The sequence below is a fragment of the Oncorhynchus nerka genome, linkage group LG12 (genome assembly GCF_034236695.1).
Source record: "Oncorhynchus nerka isolate Pitt River linkage group LG12, Oner_Uvic_2.0, whole genome shotgun sequence".
NCBI lineage: Eukaryota > Metazoa > Chordata > Actinopteri > Salmoniformes > Salmonidae > Oncorhynchus > Oncorhynchus nerka.
Window position 1 is genome coordinate 3,548,452 of NC_088407.1, and position 17,212 is coordinate 3,565,663.

The 17,212-nt window shown below is 43.8% G+C and overlaps 1 protein-coding gene across 1 annotated transcript; it reads right to left on the reverse strand.

Moving 5' to 3' along the window:
* Positions 1-8,734: 8,734 nt before the first annotated feature.
* LOC115125137 (early growth response protein 1-B-like) lies at positions 8,735-11,698 on the reverse strand. The gene is made up of 2 exons (XM_029654634.2): positions 11,411-11,698; positions 8,735-11,124 (listed from the first exon to the last, which is right to left on the reverse strand). Exons 1-2 carry the CDS (start codon positions 11,532-11,534, stop codon positions 9,911-9,913), a joined length of 1,338 nt encoding a protein of 445 aa, XP_029510494.1. The 5' UTR covers positions 11,535-11,698; the 3' UTR covers positions 8,735-9,910.
* Between the last annotated feature and the right edge of the window lie 5,514 nt (positions 11,699-17,212).

Consider the following 17,212-nt stretch of genomic DNA (forward strand, 5'->3'; position numbering starts at 1 on the left):
ACAATTTTATCCCCAATGTCCTTACACAGCTCTCTAGTCTTGGCCATTGTGGAGAGGTTGGAGTCTGTTTGTTTGATTGAGTGTATGGACAGGTGTCTTTTATACAGGTAAAGAGTTCAAACAGGTGCAGTTAATACAGGTAATGAGTGGAGAACAGGGGGGATTCTTAAAACCTCTTAAAGCTAGGACTTTTTTTTCAACGTTTTGTTAAAAATCGCGCAAAATGTCAACGTCCTGCTACTCATGCCAGGAATATAGTATATGCATATGATTAGTATGTGTGGATAGAAAACACTCTGAAGTTTATAAAACTAGTTAAATCATGTCTGTGACTATAACAGAACGTGTACAGCTTCCACACGATGTCGCCAGTACTGTCATTTGCTTTGAAGTTAATCCTTGGTCAGATGAGAAATGGGCACTTCCTGTCATCAAGTACACAGCAGGAAGTTTTGAGAGAGAGAAAATGGAGGATCATTTCAAGAACTGCTGCTATTGAATACAGATCGCCCCGTGATCAATTTGATCGATTATTAACATGTACTAATACCTAAAGTTGGTTTACAAAAGTAGTTTGAAGTGTTTTGTCAAAGTTTATCGGCAACTTTTTTAATTTTAAAAAATGACGTTGCGTTTTGTAAAGCTGCTTTTTCCTGGATTAGACGGGCTTCATAAATGGACATTTTGGGTATACATGGACGGATTTAATCGAAAAAAAAGACCCAATTGTGATGTTTATGGGACATATAGGAGTGCCAACAAAGAAGCTCGTCAAAGGTAATGAATGTTTTATATTTTATTTCTGCGTTTTGTGTAGCGCCGGCTACGCTAATTCCTTTGTTTACGTCTCCTTCCGGTATTGCGGGGGGGTGCATGCTATCAGATAATAGCTTCTCATGCTTTCGCCGAAAAGCATTTTACAAATCTGACATGTTGGCTAGATTCACAACGAGTGTAGCTTTAATTGAGTACCCTGCATGTGTGTTTTAATGAAAGTTTGAGTTTTAGCGAATACTATTAGCATTTGACGTTGTGCATTTCCATTTCCTGTTGGCTAGGTGAGACGCAGACGTCTCACCTTGCCCTAAGAGGTTTAAAGAAAAACTGACAGGTCTGTGAGAGCTGGAATTCTTACTGGTTGGTAGGTGATCAAATACTTATGTCATGCAATAAAATGCTAATTAATTACTTAAAAATCATACAATGTGTAACGGCCGTCGTCGGTGGTGGAAGAAGGTGAGGACCACAGCGTGGTAAGTGTTCATGGTTTTTAATAAAGTAATGAACACTGAACAAAACAATAAACGTGAAGTAAATCAAACCGAAACAGTCCCGTGTGGCACCAACACTAACACGGAAAATAAACACCCACAACTCAAAGGGTGAAACCAGGCTACCTAAGTATGATTCTCAATCAGGGACAACCAGGCTACCTAAGTATGATTCTCAATCAGGGACAACCAGGCTACCTAAGTATGATTCTCAATCAGGGACAACCAGGCTACCTAAGTATGATTCTCAATCAGGGACAACCAGGCTACCTAAGTATGATTCTCAATCAGGGACAACCAGGCTCCCTAAGTATGATTCTCAATCAGGGACAACCAGGCTCCCTAAGTATGATTCTCAATCAGGGACAACCAGGCTACCTAAGTATGATTCTCAATCAGGGACAACCAGGCTACCTAAGTATGATTCTCAATCAGGGACAACCAGGCTCCCTAAGTATGGTTCTCAATCAGGGACAACCAGGCTCCCTAAGTATGATTCTCAATCAGGGACAACCAGGCTACCTAAGTATGATTCTCAATCAGGGACAACCAGGCTACCTAAGTATGATTCTCAATCAGGGACAACCAGGCTCCCTAAGTATGATTCTCAATCAGGGACAACCAGGCTACCTAAGTATGATTCTCAATCAGGGACAACCAGGCTACCTAAGTATGATTCTCAATCAGGGACAACCAGGCTACCTAAGTATGATTCTCAATCAGGGACAACCAGGCTACCTAAGTATGATTCTCAATCAGGGACAACCAGGCTACCTAAGTATGATTCTCAATCAGGGACAACCAGGCTACCTAAGTATGATTCTCAATCAGGGACAACCAGGCTCCCTAAGTATGGTTCTCAATCAGGGACAACCAGGCTCCCTAAGTATGATTCTCAATCAGGGACAACCAGGCTACCTAAGTATGATTCTCAATCAGGGACAACCAGGCTACCTAAGTATGATTCTCAATCAGGGACAACCAGGCTCCCTAAGTATGATTCTCAATCAGGGACAACCAGGCTACCTAAGTATGATTCTCAATCAGGGACAACCAGGCTACCTAAGTATGATTCTCAATCAGGGACAACCAGGCTACCTAAGTATGATTCTCAATCAGGGACAACCAGGCTACCTAAGTATGATTCTCAATCAGGGACAACCAGGCTACCTAAGTATGATTCTCAATCAGGGACAACGATTGACAACTGCCTCTGATTGAGAACCATACCAGGCCAAACACAGAAAATTCTAAATTAGAAAATAGAAAAAAGAACATAACTACCCCCCTCCCCCCAACTCACGCCCTGACCATACTAAAACAAAGACATAATAAAAGAACTAAGGTCAGAACGTGACACAATGTGATTTTCTGGATTATTGTTTTAGATTCCATCTCTCACAGTTGAAGTGTACCTATGATAAAAATTACAGATCTACATGCTTTGTATGAAGAAAACCTGTAAAATCGGCAGTGTATCAAATACTTGTTCTCCCCACAGTATCTATCTATCTATCTATCTATCTATCTATCTATCTATCTGTCTATCTGTCTGTCTGTCTGTCTGTCTGTCTGTCTGTCTGTCTGTCTGTCTGTCTGTCTGTCTGTCTGTCTGTCTGTCTGTCTGTCTGTCTGTCTGTCTGTCTGTCTGTCTGTCTGTCTGTCTGTCTGTCTATCTATCTATCTATCTATCTATCTGTCTGTCTGTCTGTCTGTCTGTCTGTCTGTCTGTCTGTCTGTCTGTCTGTCTGTCTGTCTGTCTGCTGTGTATGTTAGTCCTATAGTCCTACAGTCTATCTACTGTGTAGGTTAGTCCTATAGTCTATCTGCTGTGTAGGTTGGTCCTATAGTCTATCTGCTGTGTAGGTTAGTCCTATAGTCTATCTGCTGTGTGGGTTAGTCCTATAGTCTATCTGCTGTGTAGGTTGGTCCTATAGTCTATCTGCTGTGTAGGTTAGTCCTATAGTCCTATAGTCTATCTGATGTGTGGGTTAGTCCTATAGTCTATCTGCTGTGTAGGTTAGTGTAGGTTAGTCCTATAGTCTATCTGCTGTGTAGGTTAGTCCTATAGTCTATCTGCTGTGTGGGTTAGTCCTATAGTCCTATAGTCTATCTGCTGTGTAGGTTAGTCCTATAGTCCTATAGTCTATCTGCTGTGTAGGTTAGTCCTATAGTCCTATAGTCTATCTGCTGTGTAGGTTAGTCCTATAGTCCTATAGTCTATCTGCTGTGTAGGTTAGTCCTATAGTCCTATAGTCTATCTGCTGTGTAGGTTAGTCCTATAGTCCTATAGTCTGTCTGCTGTGTAGGTTAGTCCTATAGTCTATCTGCTGTGTAGGTTAGTCCTATAGTCATATAGTCTATCTGCTGTGTGGGTTAGTCCTATAGTCTATCTGCTGTGTAGGTTAGTCCTATAGTCTATCTGCTGTGTGGGTTAGTCCTATAGTCTTTCTGCTGTGTAGGTTAGTCCTATAGTCTATCTGCTGTGTAGGTCAGTCCTATAGTCCTGTAGTCTATCTGCTGTGTAGGTTAGTCCTATAGTCGATCTGCTGTGTTGGTTAGTCCTATAGTATATCTGCTGTGTAGGTCAGTCCTATAGTCTATCTGCTGTGTAGGTTAGTCCTATAGTCCTATAGCCTATCTGCTGTGTAGGTTAGTCATATAGTCCTATAGTCTATCTGCTGTGTAGGTTAGTCCTGTAGTCTATCTGCTGTGTAGGTTAGTTGTATAGTCTATCTGCTGTGTAGCTTAGTCCTATAGTCTATCTGCTGTGTGGGTTGGTCCTATAGTCTATCTGCTGTGTGGGTTAGTCCTATAGTCTATCTGCTGTGTAGGTCAGTCCTATAGTCTATCTGCTGTGTAGGTTAGGCATATAGACTATCTGCTGTGTAGGATAGTCCTATAGTCTATCTGCTGTGTAGGTTAGTCCTATTGTCATATAGTCTATCTGCTGTGTAGGTTAGTCCTATAGTCTATCTGCTGTGTAGGTTAGTCATATAGTCTATCTGCAGTGTAGGTTAGTCCTATAGTCTCTCTGCTGTGTAGGTCAGTCCTATAGTCTATCTGCAGTGTAGGTTAGTAATATAGTCTATCTGCTGTGTAGGTTAGTCCTATAGTTTATCTGCTGTGTAGGTTAGTCCTATAGTCTATCTGCTGTGTAGGTTAGTCCTATAGTCTATCTGCTGTGTAGTATAGTCCTATAGTCTATCTGCTGTGTAGGGTAGTCCTATTGTCCTATAGTCTATCTGCTGTGTAGGATAGTCCTTTAGTCTATCTGCTGTGTAGGTTAGTCATATAGTCTATCTGCTGTGTAGGTTAGTCATATAGTCTATCTGCTGTGTAGGTTAGTCCTATAGTCCTTTAGTCTATCTGCTGTGTAGGTTAGTCCTATAGTCTATCTGCAACGAAGGTTGGTCCTATTGTCCTATAGTCTATCTGCTGTGTAGGATAGTCCTATAGTCTATCTGCTGTGTAGATTAGTCCTATAGTCCTTTAGTCTATCTGCTGTGTAGGTTAGTCCTATAGTCTATCTGCAACGAAGGTTGGTCCTATAGTCTATCTGCTGTGTAGGTTAGTCCTATAGTCTATCTGATGTGTATTTCAGTCCTATAGTCTATCTGCTGTGTAGGTTAGTCCTATTGTCCTATAGTCTATCTGCTGTGTAGGTTAGTCATATAGTCTATCTGCTGTGTAGGTTGGTCCTATAGTCCTATAGTCGATCTGCTGTGTGGGTTAGTCCTATAGTCTATCTGCAACGAAGGTTGGTCCTATAGTCTATCTGCTGTGTAGGATAGTCCTATAGTCTATCTGCTGTGTAGATTAGTCCTAAAGTCCTTTAGTCTATCTGCTGTGTAGGTTAGTCCTATAGTTTATCTGCTGTGTAGGTTAGTCCTATAGTCTATCTGCTGTGTAGGTTAGTCCTATAGTCTATCTGCTGTGTAGTATAGTCCTATAGTCTATCTGCTGTGTAGGGTAGTCCTATTGTCCTATAGTCTATCTGCTGTGTAGGATAGTCCTATAGTCTATCTGCTGTGTAGATTAGTCCTAAAGTCCTTTAGTCTATCTGCTGTGTAGGTTAGTCCTATAGTCTATCTGCAACAAAGGTTGGTCCTATAGTCTATCTGCTGTGTAGGTTAGTCCTATAGTCTATCTGCTGTGTAGGTTAGTCCTATAGTCTATCTGCTGTGTAGGTTAGTCCTATAGTCTCTCTGCTGTGTAGGATAGTCCTATAGTCTATCTGCTGTGTAGGTTAGTCCTATAGTCTATCTGCTGTGTATTTCAGTCCTATATTCTATCTGCTGTGTAGGATAGTCCTATAGTCTATCTGCTGTGTAGGTTAGTCCTATAGTCCTGTAGTCTATCTGCTGTGTGGGTTAGTCCTGTAGTCTATCTGCTGTGTATTTCAGTCCTTTAGTCTATCTGCTGTGTAGGTTAGTCCTATAGTCTATCTGATGTGTATTTCAGTCCTATATTCTATCTGCTGTGTAGGATAGTCCTATAGTCTATCTGCTATGTAGGTTAGTCCTATAGTCCTGTAGTCTATCTGCTGTGTGGGTTAGTCCTATAGTCTATCTGCTGTGTAGGTTGGTCCTATAGTCCTATAGTCGATCTGCTGTGTGGGTTAGTCCTATAGTCTATCTGCAACGAAGGTTGGTCCTATAGTCTATCTGCTGTGTAGGATAGTCCTATAGTCTATCTGCTGTGTAGATTAGTCCTAAAGTCCTTTAGTCTATCTGCTGTGTAGGTTAGTCCTATAGTTTATCTGCTGTGTAGGTTAGTCCTATAGTCTATCTGCTGTGTAGGTTAGTCCTATAGTCTATCTGCTGTGTAGTATAGTCCTATAGTCTATCTGCTGTGTAGGGTAGTCCTATTGTCCTATAGTCTATCTGCTGTGTAGGATAGTCCTATAGTCTATCTGCTGTGTAGATTAGTCCTAAAGTCCTTTAGTCTATCTGCTGTGTAGGTTAGTCCTATAGTCTATCTGCAACAAAGGTTGGTCCTATAGTCTATCTGCTGTGTAGGTTAGTCCTATAGTCTATCTGCTGTGTAGGTTAGTCCGATAGTCTATCTGCTGTGTAGGTTAGTCCTATAGTCTATCTACTGTGTAGGTTAGTCCTATAGTCTATCTGCTGTGTAGGTTAGTCCTATAGTCTCTCTGCTGTGTAGGATAGTCCTATAGTCTATCTGCTGTGTAGGTTAGTCCTATAGTCTATCTGCTGTGTATTTCAGTCCTATATTCTATCTGCTGTGTAGGATAGTCCTATAGTCTATCTGCTGTGTAGGTTAGTCCTATAGTCTATCTGCTGTGTAGGTTAGTCCTATAGTCTATCTGCAACGAAGGTTGGTCCTATAGTCTATCTGCTGTGTAGGTTAGTCCTATAGTCTATCTGATGTGTATTTCAGTCCTATATTCTATCTGCTGTGTAGGATAGTCCTATAGTCTATCTGCTGTGTAGGTTAGTCCTATTGTCCTATAGTCTATCTGCTGTGTAGGTTAGTCATATAGTCTATCTGCTGTGTAGGTTGGTCCTATAGTCCTATAGTCGATCTGCTGTGTGGGTTAGTCCTATAGTCTATCTGCAACGAAGGTTGGTCCTATAGTCTATCTGCTGTGTAGGATAGTCCTATAGTCTATCTGCTGTGTAGATTAGTCCTAAAGTCCTTTAGTCTATCTGCTGTGTAGGTTAGTCCTATAGTCTATCTGCAACAAAGGTTGGTCCTATAGTCTATCTGCTGTGTAGGTTAGTCCTATAGTCTATCTGCTGTGTAGGTTAGTCCTATAGTCTCTCTGCTGTGTAGGATAGTCCTATAGTCTATCTGCTGTGTAGGTTAGTCCTATAGTCTATCTGCTGTGTATTTCAGTCCTATATTCTATCTGCTGTGTAGGATAGTCCTATAGTCTCTCTGCTGTGTAGGATAGTCCTATAGTCTATCTGCTGTGTAGGTTAGTCCTATAGTCTCTCTGCTGTGTAGGATAGTCCTATAGTCTATCTGCTGTGTAGGTTAGTCCTATAGTCTATCTGCTGTGTATTTCAGTCCTATATTCTATCTGCTGTGTAGGATAGTCCTATAGTCTATCTGCTGTGTAGGTTAGTCCTATAGTCCTGTAGTCTATCTGCTGTGTGGGTTAGTCCTATAGTCTATCTGCTGTGTAGGTTAGTCCTATAGTCTATCTGATGTGTATTTCAGTCCTATATTCTATCTGCTGTGTAGGATAGTCCTATAGTCTATCTGCTGTGTAGGTTAGTCCTATAGTCCTGTAGTCTATCTGCTATGTAGGTTAGTCCTATAGTCCTGTAGTCTATCTGCTGTGTGGGTTAGTCCTATAGTCCTATAGTCTATCTGCTGTGTAGGTTAGTCCTATTGTCCTATAGTCTATCTGCTGTGTAGGTTAGTCCTATAGTCTATCTGCTGTGTAGGTTGGTCCTATAGTCCTATAGTCGATCTGCTGTGTGGGTTAGTCCTATAGTCCTATAGTCTATCTGCTGTGTAGGTTAGTCCTATTGTCCTATAGTCTATCTGCTGTGTAGGTTAGTCCTATAGTCTATCTGCTGTGTAGGTTGGTCCTATAGTCCTATAGTCTATCTGCTGTTCAGGTTAGTCCTATAGTCTATCTGCTGTGTAGGTTAGTCCTATAGTCTATCTGCTGTGTAGGTTAGTCCTATAGTCTATCTGCTGTGTAGGTTAGTCCTATAGTCTATCTGCTGTGTAGGTTAGTCCTATAGTCTATCTGCTGTGTAGGTTAGTCCTATAGTCTATCTGCTGTGTAGGTTAGTCCTATAGTCTATCTGCTGTGTAGGTTAGTCCTATAGTCCTATAGTCTATCTGCTGTGTAGGTTAGTCATACAGTCCTATAGTCTATCTGCTGTGTAGGTTAGTCCGATAGTCTATCTGCTGTGTAGGTTAGTCCTATAGTCTATCTGCTGTTCAGGTTAGTCCTATAGTCTATCTGCTGTGTAGGTTAGTCCTATAGTCTATCTGCTGTGTAGGTTAGTCCTATAGTCATATAGTCTATCTGCTGTGTAGGTTAGTCCTATAGTCTATCTGCTGTGTAGGTTAGTCCTATAGTCTATCTGCTGTGTAGGTTATTCCTATAGTCTATCTGCTGTGTAGGTTAGTCCTATAGTCTATCTGCTGTGTATTTCAGTCCTATAGTCTATCTGCTGTGTAGGTCAGTCCTATAGTCCTATAGTCTATCTGCTGTGTAGGATAGTCCGATAGTCTATCTGCTGTGCCTTTTTGATGGACCTTATTTGTGGTTGTTATTTGCCTTTTTATTGACTCAAAATAGTTTCATATAATAAGTTGCAACGATGGATCCGGATACTTGTCAGACAGTAGGGGGCGCTATAGGCGTGCGAGACACACGCAGGGTGTGTGTGTGTACTGAATAAAGTAGATAATCGATAGAAACTTCTCACGTGTCATTTCACTGTTTTTTAATTCATAACTATCATGCCACAAAATAACACAAGGTCTTCCATTTAAAACCGAAACAGATCTGCGTTTCATGCCTCAGACAAGACAAGAGTTTAGCAGTTGAACTAATTGTACGTAAACGCACAGCAATGTGTGCTACTTGATTCATCAACTACAATGTTGAATATTGTTTTGTTTTTTTCCCCCCCCGGTGAGTCTTGTATGAATGTAGAAAGTACAATCAAACTCCAAGACCCCTGTTATTAATTACAGTTAACCACCGGTGTGAGAGCAGCAACGAGAGCCACCTAACCCGGGAACAATCGGTTAGAGAAATGATGTCATAATACATCATGTGACTGTTCAACGTTCTTATGGAAGTTCCGGAAGAATATAGAGAATGTTTATCACAGGAAAGAGGACGTTTCAAATATAAATATATATATATATATATATACAGGTAGAAATATACAATTGAGAGAATAGAATATAAATAATGTTTTGGTTATGAAGATTTCAAATATATATTTCGAATGATAAAATATAGGCTTATATGGTCAACATCAAGGCTAGAAATGTGATTCGAAGTAGAGAAAAGTTACATTCCAACTCCTAACATTAGAGATTTATATAATAAAATATACATCAACACATCAATGTAAAACTATATCATGCAATGAATGTTGCACAAAAAAACTCAAATGCTGTGTTTCAGTCTGTTCGGATTGACAGACAAGGAGCTGTCCACTCACAGAGGTGCTGAAAATGCTGTATGTTTCAGTCTGTTCGGATTGACAGACAAGGAGCTGTCCACTCACAGAGGTTCTGAAAACCAACGAATCCTCTCGTAGTTCAACGGTTTCTGTTCATTTCCGCTGTTTACCACAACATATAGTCAAACAGACAGATATAATGTCAACGACAACGTACCAGAGACGTTCTAAAATAGTTCCACGTCCAACCGACAAGACGAGATTATTTTCTTTCTCCCGTTGAAACTTTTCCACCATTTTTCAACCGATGGCCCGTTTTGAAGTCAACACCTCCAACTGAACCGGGCCAATAGCCAACGTTAGCAGGCAGACGGAACCAACCGAAGCCAGTAGAACCAACCGAAGCCAGTAGAACCAACCGAAGCCAGTAGAACCAAACAGAAGCCTTCTAAAGAGCAGGTTAAACTCAGGGCCACGAAGCCCAACTTTAGAGAGTTAGAGTTCAGTTCAAACTCCACCGGGGAAAGCCAGATGATAGGCTGCCATCATCTGAGCTTTCAGCTGCTGCTTCACGTGCACGCGTCCGTGCCTCTTCCTCTCATCGCTGCGCGCGAAACGCTTCCCGCACACCTCGCAAGAGAAAGGTTTCTCTCCAGTGTGCGTGCGCGTGTGCGTGGTCAGGTGGTCGCTCCTGCTGAAACTGCGCAGGCAGATTGCGCACTGGAACGGCTTGTGGCCCGTGTGGATGCGCACGTGGCGGTTGAGCTCGTCGGAGCGTGAGAAACGCCTGTCACAGCCGATTATTGGACACGGGAACGGCTTCACCTTCACGGCCCCGGTGCTGGAGCGGGCCGTCGCTTTACTTTCTCCAGCGGTGGCGTGCACGCCCCTGCTCCTCGGGAACACGCTGGGCAGCAGGGAGGAAAGGATGGCATCCAGGGAGGAGGAGGAGAGAGAGGCGGTGAAGGCCGCCAGGTCGCTGCAAGCGTCCAGCTGCTGCGTCCCTGAGGCCCCAGTCTGGAACTCCAGAGGCTCCGTTTTGACCAGAAAGCTATCGTTGACGTAGCTCCCGTTAACAGGTACATTCTGAGCCCAGTCTCCCACGTAGCATGGCTCCTGTTTGATGATACACTCTGTCTTAATGTCAGTCAGCAGCAGAGAGTCCAGAAGCTCCTTTACATCTACCTGGTGATCCAGAGATTGACCAGACAGCGGGAACAGTTGCTCCAAGCTGCCCGGGGAGAAGGCATCCTGACCAGGGTGGGAGAAGTGGTCGTTGTCGCAGCCGTCGCAGTTGCTGTTGAACTCGTTCTTGACCACCACAGGGGCAGCGGTGGGAGTCTGAATGTCCACCCCGGAGGAAGGAGAAGGAATCTCGGTCAGATCCTGACTCCAGTATCCGCTGGAGACAGACTCCATGGAGGGAGTGTAAATAGGGGGAGAGGCAACGCTCATGGCCGAGCAGGGTGTGGCAGAGACGGGGAGGGAGGCAGACGGAGTCTCGCTGGTCGCCTGGTCCTCCACCGTGCAGATCCCAACTATCTCCGTGATCATGTTGAGCAGGGCTTCTGTGCTGCAGGGTGGCACCATGCCCGGTAACGGCTCCGTGTAGAAGCTCCCGGTGTAGGCAAGAGGAGGCGACAGGCTGTCTGAGGAACAGTCATTCAGGTCGGAGAAGAAATCCGAATCAGACCCATCGGTCCCCGGGGATAACACACAACCTGAGAGAGAGAGACAACACAACTGCGATTATTATCGTTATATGAATTGATAGGCTACATTAGCAAAGGCAGCAAGCATTGGGTGAAGAGGGACTGCATGGCATTACATAAGTAACATATTATTGAACAAGATGTAATTATAGCCTATGTATTTTTTGACTACAAAACAATTGCACAATAGCTACTAGAGAATACATTAGCATTCTTTATGAGTTATGTATTCAAATGTTATTGATAATGCATCGATCCTTGTAGCCAGGGGATTAGAATCTAGAGAGAAACCCACCTTGTTGTGCTGGAGATCCGACATCAGAGTCTGTACCGTCACTGCCTGAGCTGACACTGTCCACCCAGGCGCTGCACGCGTCCTCGAACTCTGACATGAAGATGTCTTCCTCTGTGAACAGCATGTTAACGGATCCGGTAAAGGTCTCGTTAAAACGAGAGGGAAAACGTTAGCTAAATTTATGTTTATTAAAAGCTAGGTCCAAGGGTAATTAATCAATTAATCAATTAAAATTATTGATCAATCTCCAAACAGATAATGAAATTAGGTCTTCGATTAAATGTGGGGAATCCCTTGGAAAGGTGAGGAGTGGGGAAGGTAAGTCCTTTGCTGAATGGTTGCTGTATTCCGTTATTCCGGTTGATGTGTCTGAATGATAAGGTTTGCTCTGCGCCTCTCCATTTTATACTTTTTCTGGCTGCTAGGTAACCCCTCCTCCCGCCATTGGTTCTACGTCCGTGAGGATTCCCCCGCTGCGTAGCATCATGCCCAAACATGGACAGAGGATATGACGCAGGGTATCCCCCTGCCTTATAAGGACACACGGGTGTGTGACATAAAAGAGGGGATTCTCTTGAAGCTCTGTGTTCTATGCTGAAACCCGCCCACCCGCCGAGCCCAGAGCAGAGCCCGGGGTGCGCAAGAGTGATTACACAACACATAGCGGGTTAAACCTACATGTCGGTTTGAAGGGCGTGCTACTGCGCATGCAGGCGAAGAGTAATGATGACCATTTAGAGGAATAAACACACATTCCTTTTTCCCCTTCATGAGATGCAACACAGATAGGAACACAGGTTACACACTACTGGATATTACGCACTACTGGATATTACACACTACTGGATATTTGTTTATGAAAACAAAAGCATCATAGACATCTGTCTCACGTTATAATTAGCATCTGGTCAACAGGAATGAATCAACTGCATGTTATTATGAGCATCACTGGGCTTGTGTGTGTTTGTGTTGTGTGTTTGTGTTTTGTGTTTGTGTGCGCACCGTGGCGCAGTGGAAACAGGACCCGGTGCCTCTGATGGGATTGGTGGGGGATCTGCTGTGAGATATCCAGAAGATATTCCTCCGTGTAAACTGCTGTAATGACAATATGCATTTAGTTGAATGAGCCCTGATCTCGGGTTGGAATGGACGTCTGTTGGCATTAATGTCTGTCTTCACCGCATTTGGCTGCAGCTCAGTCTCACAGCGTTTGGCTGCAGTTCAGTCTCACAGCGTTTGGCTGCCGCGTTTGGCTGCAGCTCAGTCTCACCGCGTTTGGCTGCAGCTCAGTCTCACAGCGTTTGGCTGCAGCTCAGTCTCACCGCGTTTGGCTGCAGCTCAGTCTCACAGCTCAGTCTCACAGCGTTTGGTTGCAGCTCAGTCTCACAGCGTTTGGCTGCAGCTCAGTCTCACAGCTCAGTCTCACAGCGTTTGGTTGCAGCTCAGTCTCACAGCGTTTGGTTGCAGCTCAGTCTCACAGCGTTTGGCTACAGCTCAGTCTCACAGCGTTTGGTTGCAGCTCAGTCTCACAGCGTTTGGCTGCAGCTCAGTCTCACAGCGTTTGGTTGCAGCTCAGTCTCACAGCGTTTGGCTACAGCTCAGTCTCACAGCGTTTGGCTGCAGCTCAGTCTCACCGCATTTGGCTACAGCTCAGTCTCACCGCATTTGGCTACAGCTCAGTCTCACAGCGTTTGGCTGCAGCTCAGTCTCACAGCGTTTGGCTGCAGCTCAGTCTCACAGCTCAGTCTCACAGCGTTTGGTTGCAGCTCAGTCTCACAGCGTTTGGCTGCAGCTCAGTCTCACAGCGTTTGGCTGCATCTCAGTCTCACAGCGTTTGGCTGCAGCTCAGTCTCACAGCTCAGTCTCACAGCGTTTGGTTGCAGCTCAGTCTCACAGCGTTTGGCTGCAGCTCAGTCTCACAGCTCAGTCTCACAGCGTTTGGTTGCAGCTCAGTCTCACAGCGTTTGGCTGCAGCTCAGTCTCACAGCGTTTGGCTGCCGCGTTTGGCTGCAGCTCAGTCTCACAGCGTTTGGCTGCAGCTCAGTCTCACAGCATTTGGTTGCAGCTCAGTCTCACAGCGTTTGGCTGCACCTCAGTCTCACAGCGTTTGGCTACAGCTCAGTCTCACAGCGTTTGGCTGCAGCTCAGTCTCACCGCGTTTGGCTGCCGCGTTTGGCTGCAGCTCAGTCTCACCGCGTTTGGCTGCAGCTCAGTCTCACAGCGTTTGAGCGTTTGGCTGCAGCTCAGTCTCACAGCGTTTGGCTGCAGCTCAGTCTCACAGCGTTTGGTTGCAGCTCAGTCTCACAGCGTTTGGCTGCAGCTCAGTCTCACAGCTCAGTCTCACAGCATTTGGTTGCAGCTCAGTCTCACCGCATTTGGCTGCAGCTCAGTCTCACAGCTCAGTCTCACAGCGTTTGGTTGCAGCTCAGTCTCACCGCATTTGGCTGCAGCTCAGTCTCACAGCGTTTGGCTACAGCTCAGTCTCATAGCGTTTGGTGTGTGTGTGTGTGTGTGTGTGTGTGTGTGTGTGTGTGTGTGTGTTAGCGAGACATAGAGAGAGAGAGAGGAGGGGTGATGCGCTCAGTTTTATCTGCAGAATGCTTCATTCCATTAGAAGGAGATGCATGGACCAGACATGTAACTCTGAATGATGTGTCAAACTGGAAGCAATGCGTTATACAGTCAGCCAGCCGAACTAAACATACACATCATATTTATTTGTAATTTTAAACACCGTTCTGACTCGTGCACCATTGAGGGCTGCTGCGCACAGCGTGTGTCGTGAGAAAAGAGCTTTCCGTATCGTTTTGTCTCCTATTGAAATATGTAGAAGTATGTACAGGGAGTAGAATCCTGGATCTATTGTTGCATCATAATGCGACACTACTCTCCATCGGTGGGTCTCCCCCTCTCTCTCCTCACCGGATGTCAGCCGCATGGTGCGTGAGGATTTCACGGGCTCAGTGATTTTGCAATCAATTTATTGACTGCACGGACTCGGTTAATTAAAACCCAATTGAATAGTTACCCTGCAACTGTTAACTTAATAACAATCACGCGGCTTAATATAGAACATACGTTGTGTAAACGGTTATTGCTTCATACGACACCGATTTGGTCCACCCGGGACAGACATCGCATAAAGGCAACCTAATGGTGCTTTGGAAATGCGCGCGACACACCGTGTTTGAAGTCTCGATTATTGAATCTGCAGACACGCTCTTTGAAAGTGATGCAAGCTCAGTTTTGAGATCGTGGTGGATTTCCGGATTCGCTCTCCATGGAGCTGCTTACACAACTCAGATAGTTTAGAGTAAATCGATTCACAGTTTCACTGACTAGATATGAACGTCCTCTATTCATTAGACACCGCTATTTGGCTAAATCTGCATATAAGATAAATACATTAAACGTTACATTAAAAGCCCAACTCAGCAGCAAACTAATAACTAGCTGCATATAAGATAAGTCTATTAAACGTTACATTAAAAGCCCAACTCAGCAGCAAGCTAATAACTAGCCTCCACATAGCAACGCTGCATGTTGCCCTGGCTGCAGCCCTTCCTTTACACTAACACAAACGAGCTGACAACCCGTGTCTTCCCACCACCCCGACAGAGTGCTGACAGACAGATTGACTAATAACAGCCCTGTCCAGTCAGTGTTTTAATAACACTAGCCAATCATATTGTCAGGAGGAGACCATACAAGAGGAGGTTAGATAAACTATTGACGCACAATTACGCAACTTCTACGTGACACCCTCTTTGACAGGTGTCACGTCAAAAAAAAAAAAAAAAAAAACTGTCGAGGAGATAAAAGGACTGAAAACCCACTCGGATCGATTTAAGAATAGCTGAGGAGCACATCAAACGTTTTGGAAAACACTAAACAAACAACAACACGAAGAATTATCTATCCAAAATGGAGATGTATGGGTAAACCACTTCCCCAATCTTTTTGTCTCTATAACAAAGAACAAAGAGCAAAAACATATACATGATCAAATACAGATCTTAGAATCAACTATTAAAGACTACTAGAACCCACTGGATTCTCCAATTACATTGAATGAGTTACAGGACAAAATAAAAACCCTTCAACCCAAAAAGGCCTGTGGTGTCGATGGTATCCTCAATGAAATGATCAAATATACAGACAACAAATTCCAATTGGCTATACTAAAACTCTTTAACATCATACTTAGCTCTGGCATCTTCCCCAATATTTGGAACCAAGGACTGATCACCCCAATCCACAAAAGTGGAGACAAATTTGACCCCAATAACTACCGTGGAATATGTGTCAACAGTAACCTTGGGAAAATCCTCTGCATTATTATTAACAGCAGACTCGTACATTTCCTCAATGAAAACAATGTACTGAGCAAATGTCAAATTGGCTTTTTACCAAATTACCGTACAACAGACCATGTATTCACCCTGCACACCCTAATTGACAACCAAACAAACCAAAACAAAGGCAAAGTCTTCTCATGCTTTGTTGATTTCAAAAAAGCCTTCGACTCAATCTGGCATGAGGGTCTGCTATACAAACTGATGGAAAGTGGTGTTGGGGGTAAAACATACGACATTATAAAATCCATGTACACAAACAACAAGTGTGCGGTTAAAATTGGCAAAAAACACACACATTTCTTCACACAGGGTCGTGGGGTTAGACAGGGATGCATTTTAAGCCCCACCCTCTTCAACATATATATCAACGAATTGGCGCGGGCACTAGAAAAGTCTCTTTGCTCTCAAGAGAAGACAGGCTATGTGCTCACTGCCCACAAAATGAGGTGGAAACTGAGCTGCACTTCCTAACCTCCTGCCCAATGTATGACCATATTAGAGAGACATATTTCCCCCAGATTACACAGATCCACAAAGAATTCGAAAACAAATCCAATTTTGAAAAACTCCCATATCTTTTGGGTGAAATTCCACAGTGTGCCATCACAGCAGCAATATTTGTGACCTGTTGCCACGAGAAAAGGGCAACCAGTGAAGAACAAACACCATTGTAAATACAACCCATATTTTTGCTTATTCATTTTATCTTGTGTCCTTTAACTATTTGTACATTGTATATATATATATATAATATGACATTTGTAATGTCTTTATTGTTTTGAAACTTCTGTATGTGTAATGTTTACTGTTAATTTTTGTTGTTTTTCACTTTATATATTCACTTTGTATGTTGTCTACCTCACTTGCTTTGGCAATGTTAACACATGTTTCCCATGCCAATAAAGCCCTTGAATTGAATTGAGAGGAGCTGTGACATTCTAGAAGCAGAACCATCTGGGAGTTCTAATATTGGAGAGAGAGGAGATGTGGCATTCTCAATGTGTGGAGGAGGGGTGGGAACAACTCGAAGGCTGTAACCATGGTGCTACTGGCAGGCTAAGAGTTCTTTCTCTTCCTTCTCCTAAAAACATGAAGACTATCAACACACACACACACACACACACACACACACACACACACACACACACACACACACACACACACACACACACACTCACACACACACACACACACACACACACACACACACACACACACACACACACACACACACACACACACACACACACCGTGTCATTGCGTCAATAGCAGAGCGTATGTAAGAGCCATGTCCTTGTGTCACTCTGGTCTCCAGCATGTCTATCTATTCACTGACACACAGACAGAGCAGTCTGTCTCTATTCACTAACAGACAGAGCAGTCTGTCTCTATTCACTATCTGACAGAGCAGTCTGTCTCTATTCACTAACTGACAGAGCAGTCT

Coding starts and splice junctions, on each gene's coding strand:
- LOC115125137 (XM_029654634.2), bottom strand. CDS start 11,534: ATGCTGTTCACAGAGGAAGACATCTTCATGTCAGAGTTCGAGGACGCG. Junction 11,125..11,410: donor CGGATCTCCAGCACAACAAG/GTGGGTTTCTCT, acceptor TCTCTCTCTCAG/GTTGTGTGTTATCCCCGGGG.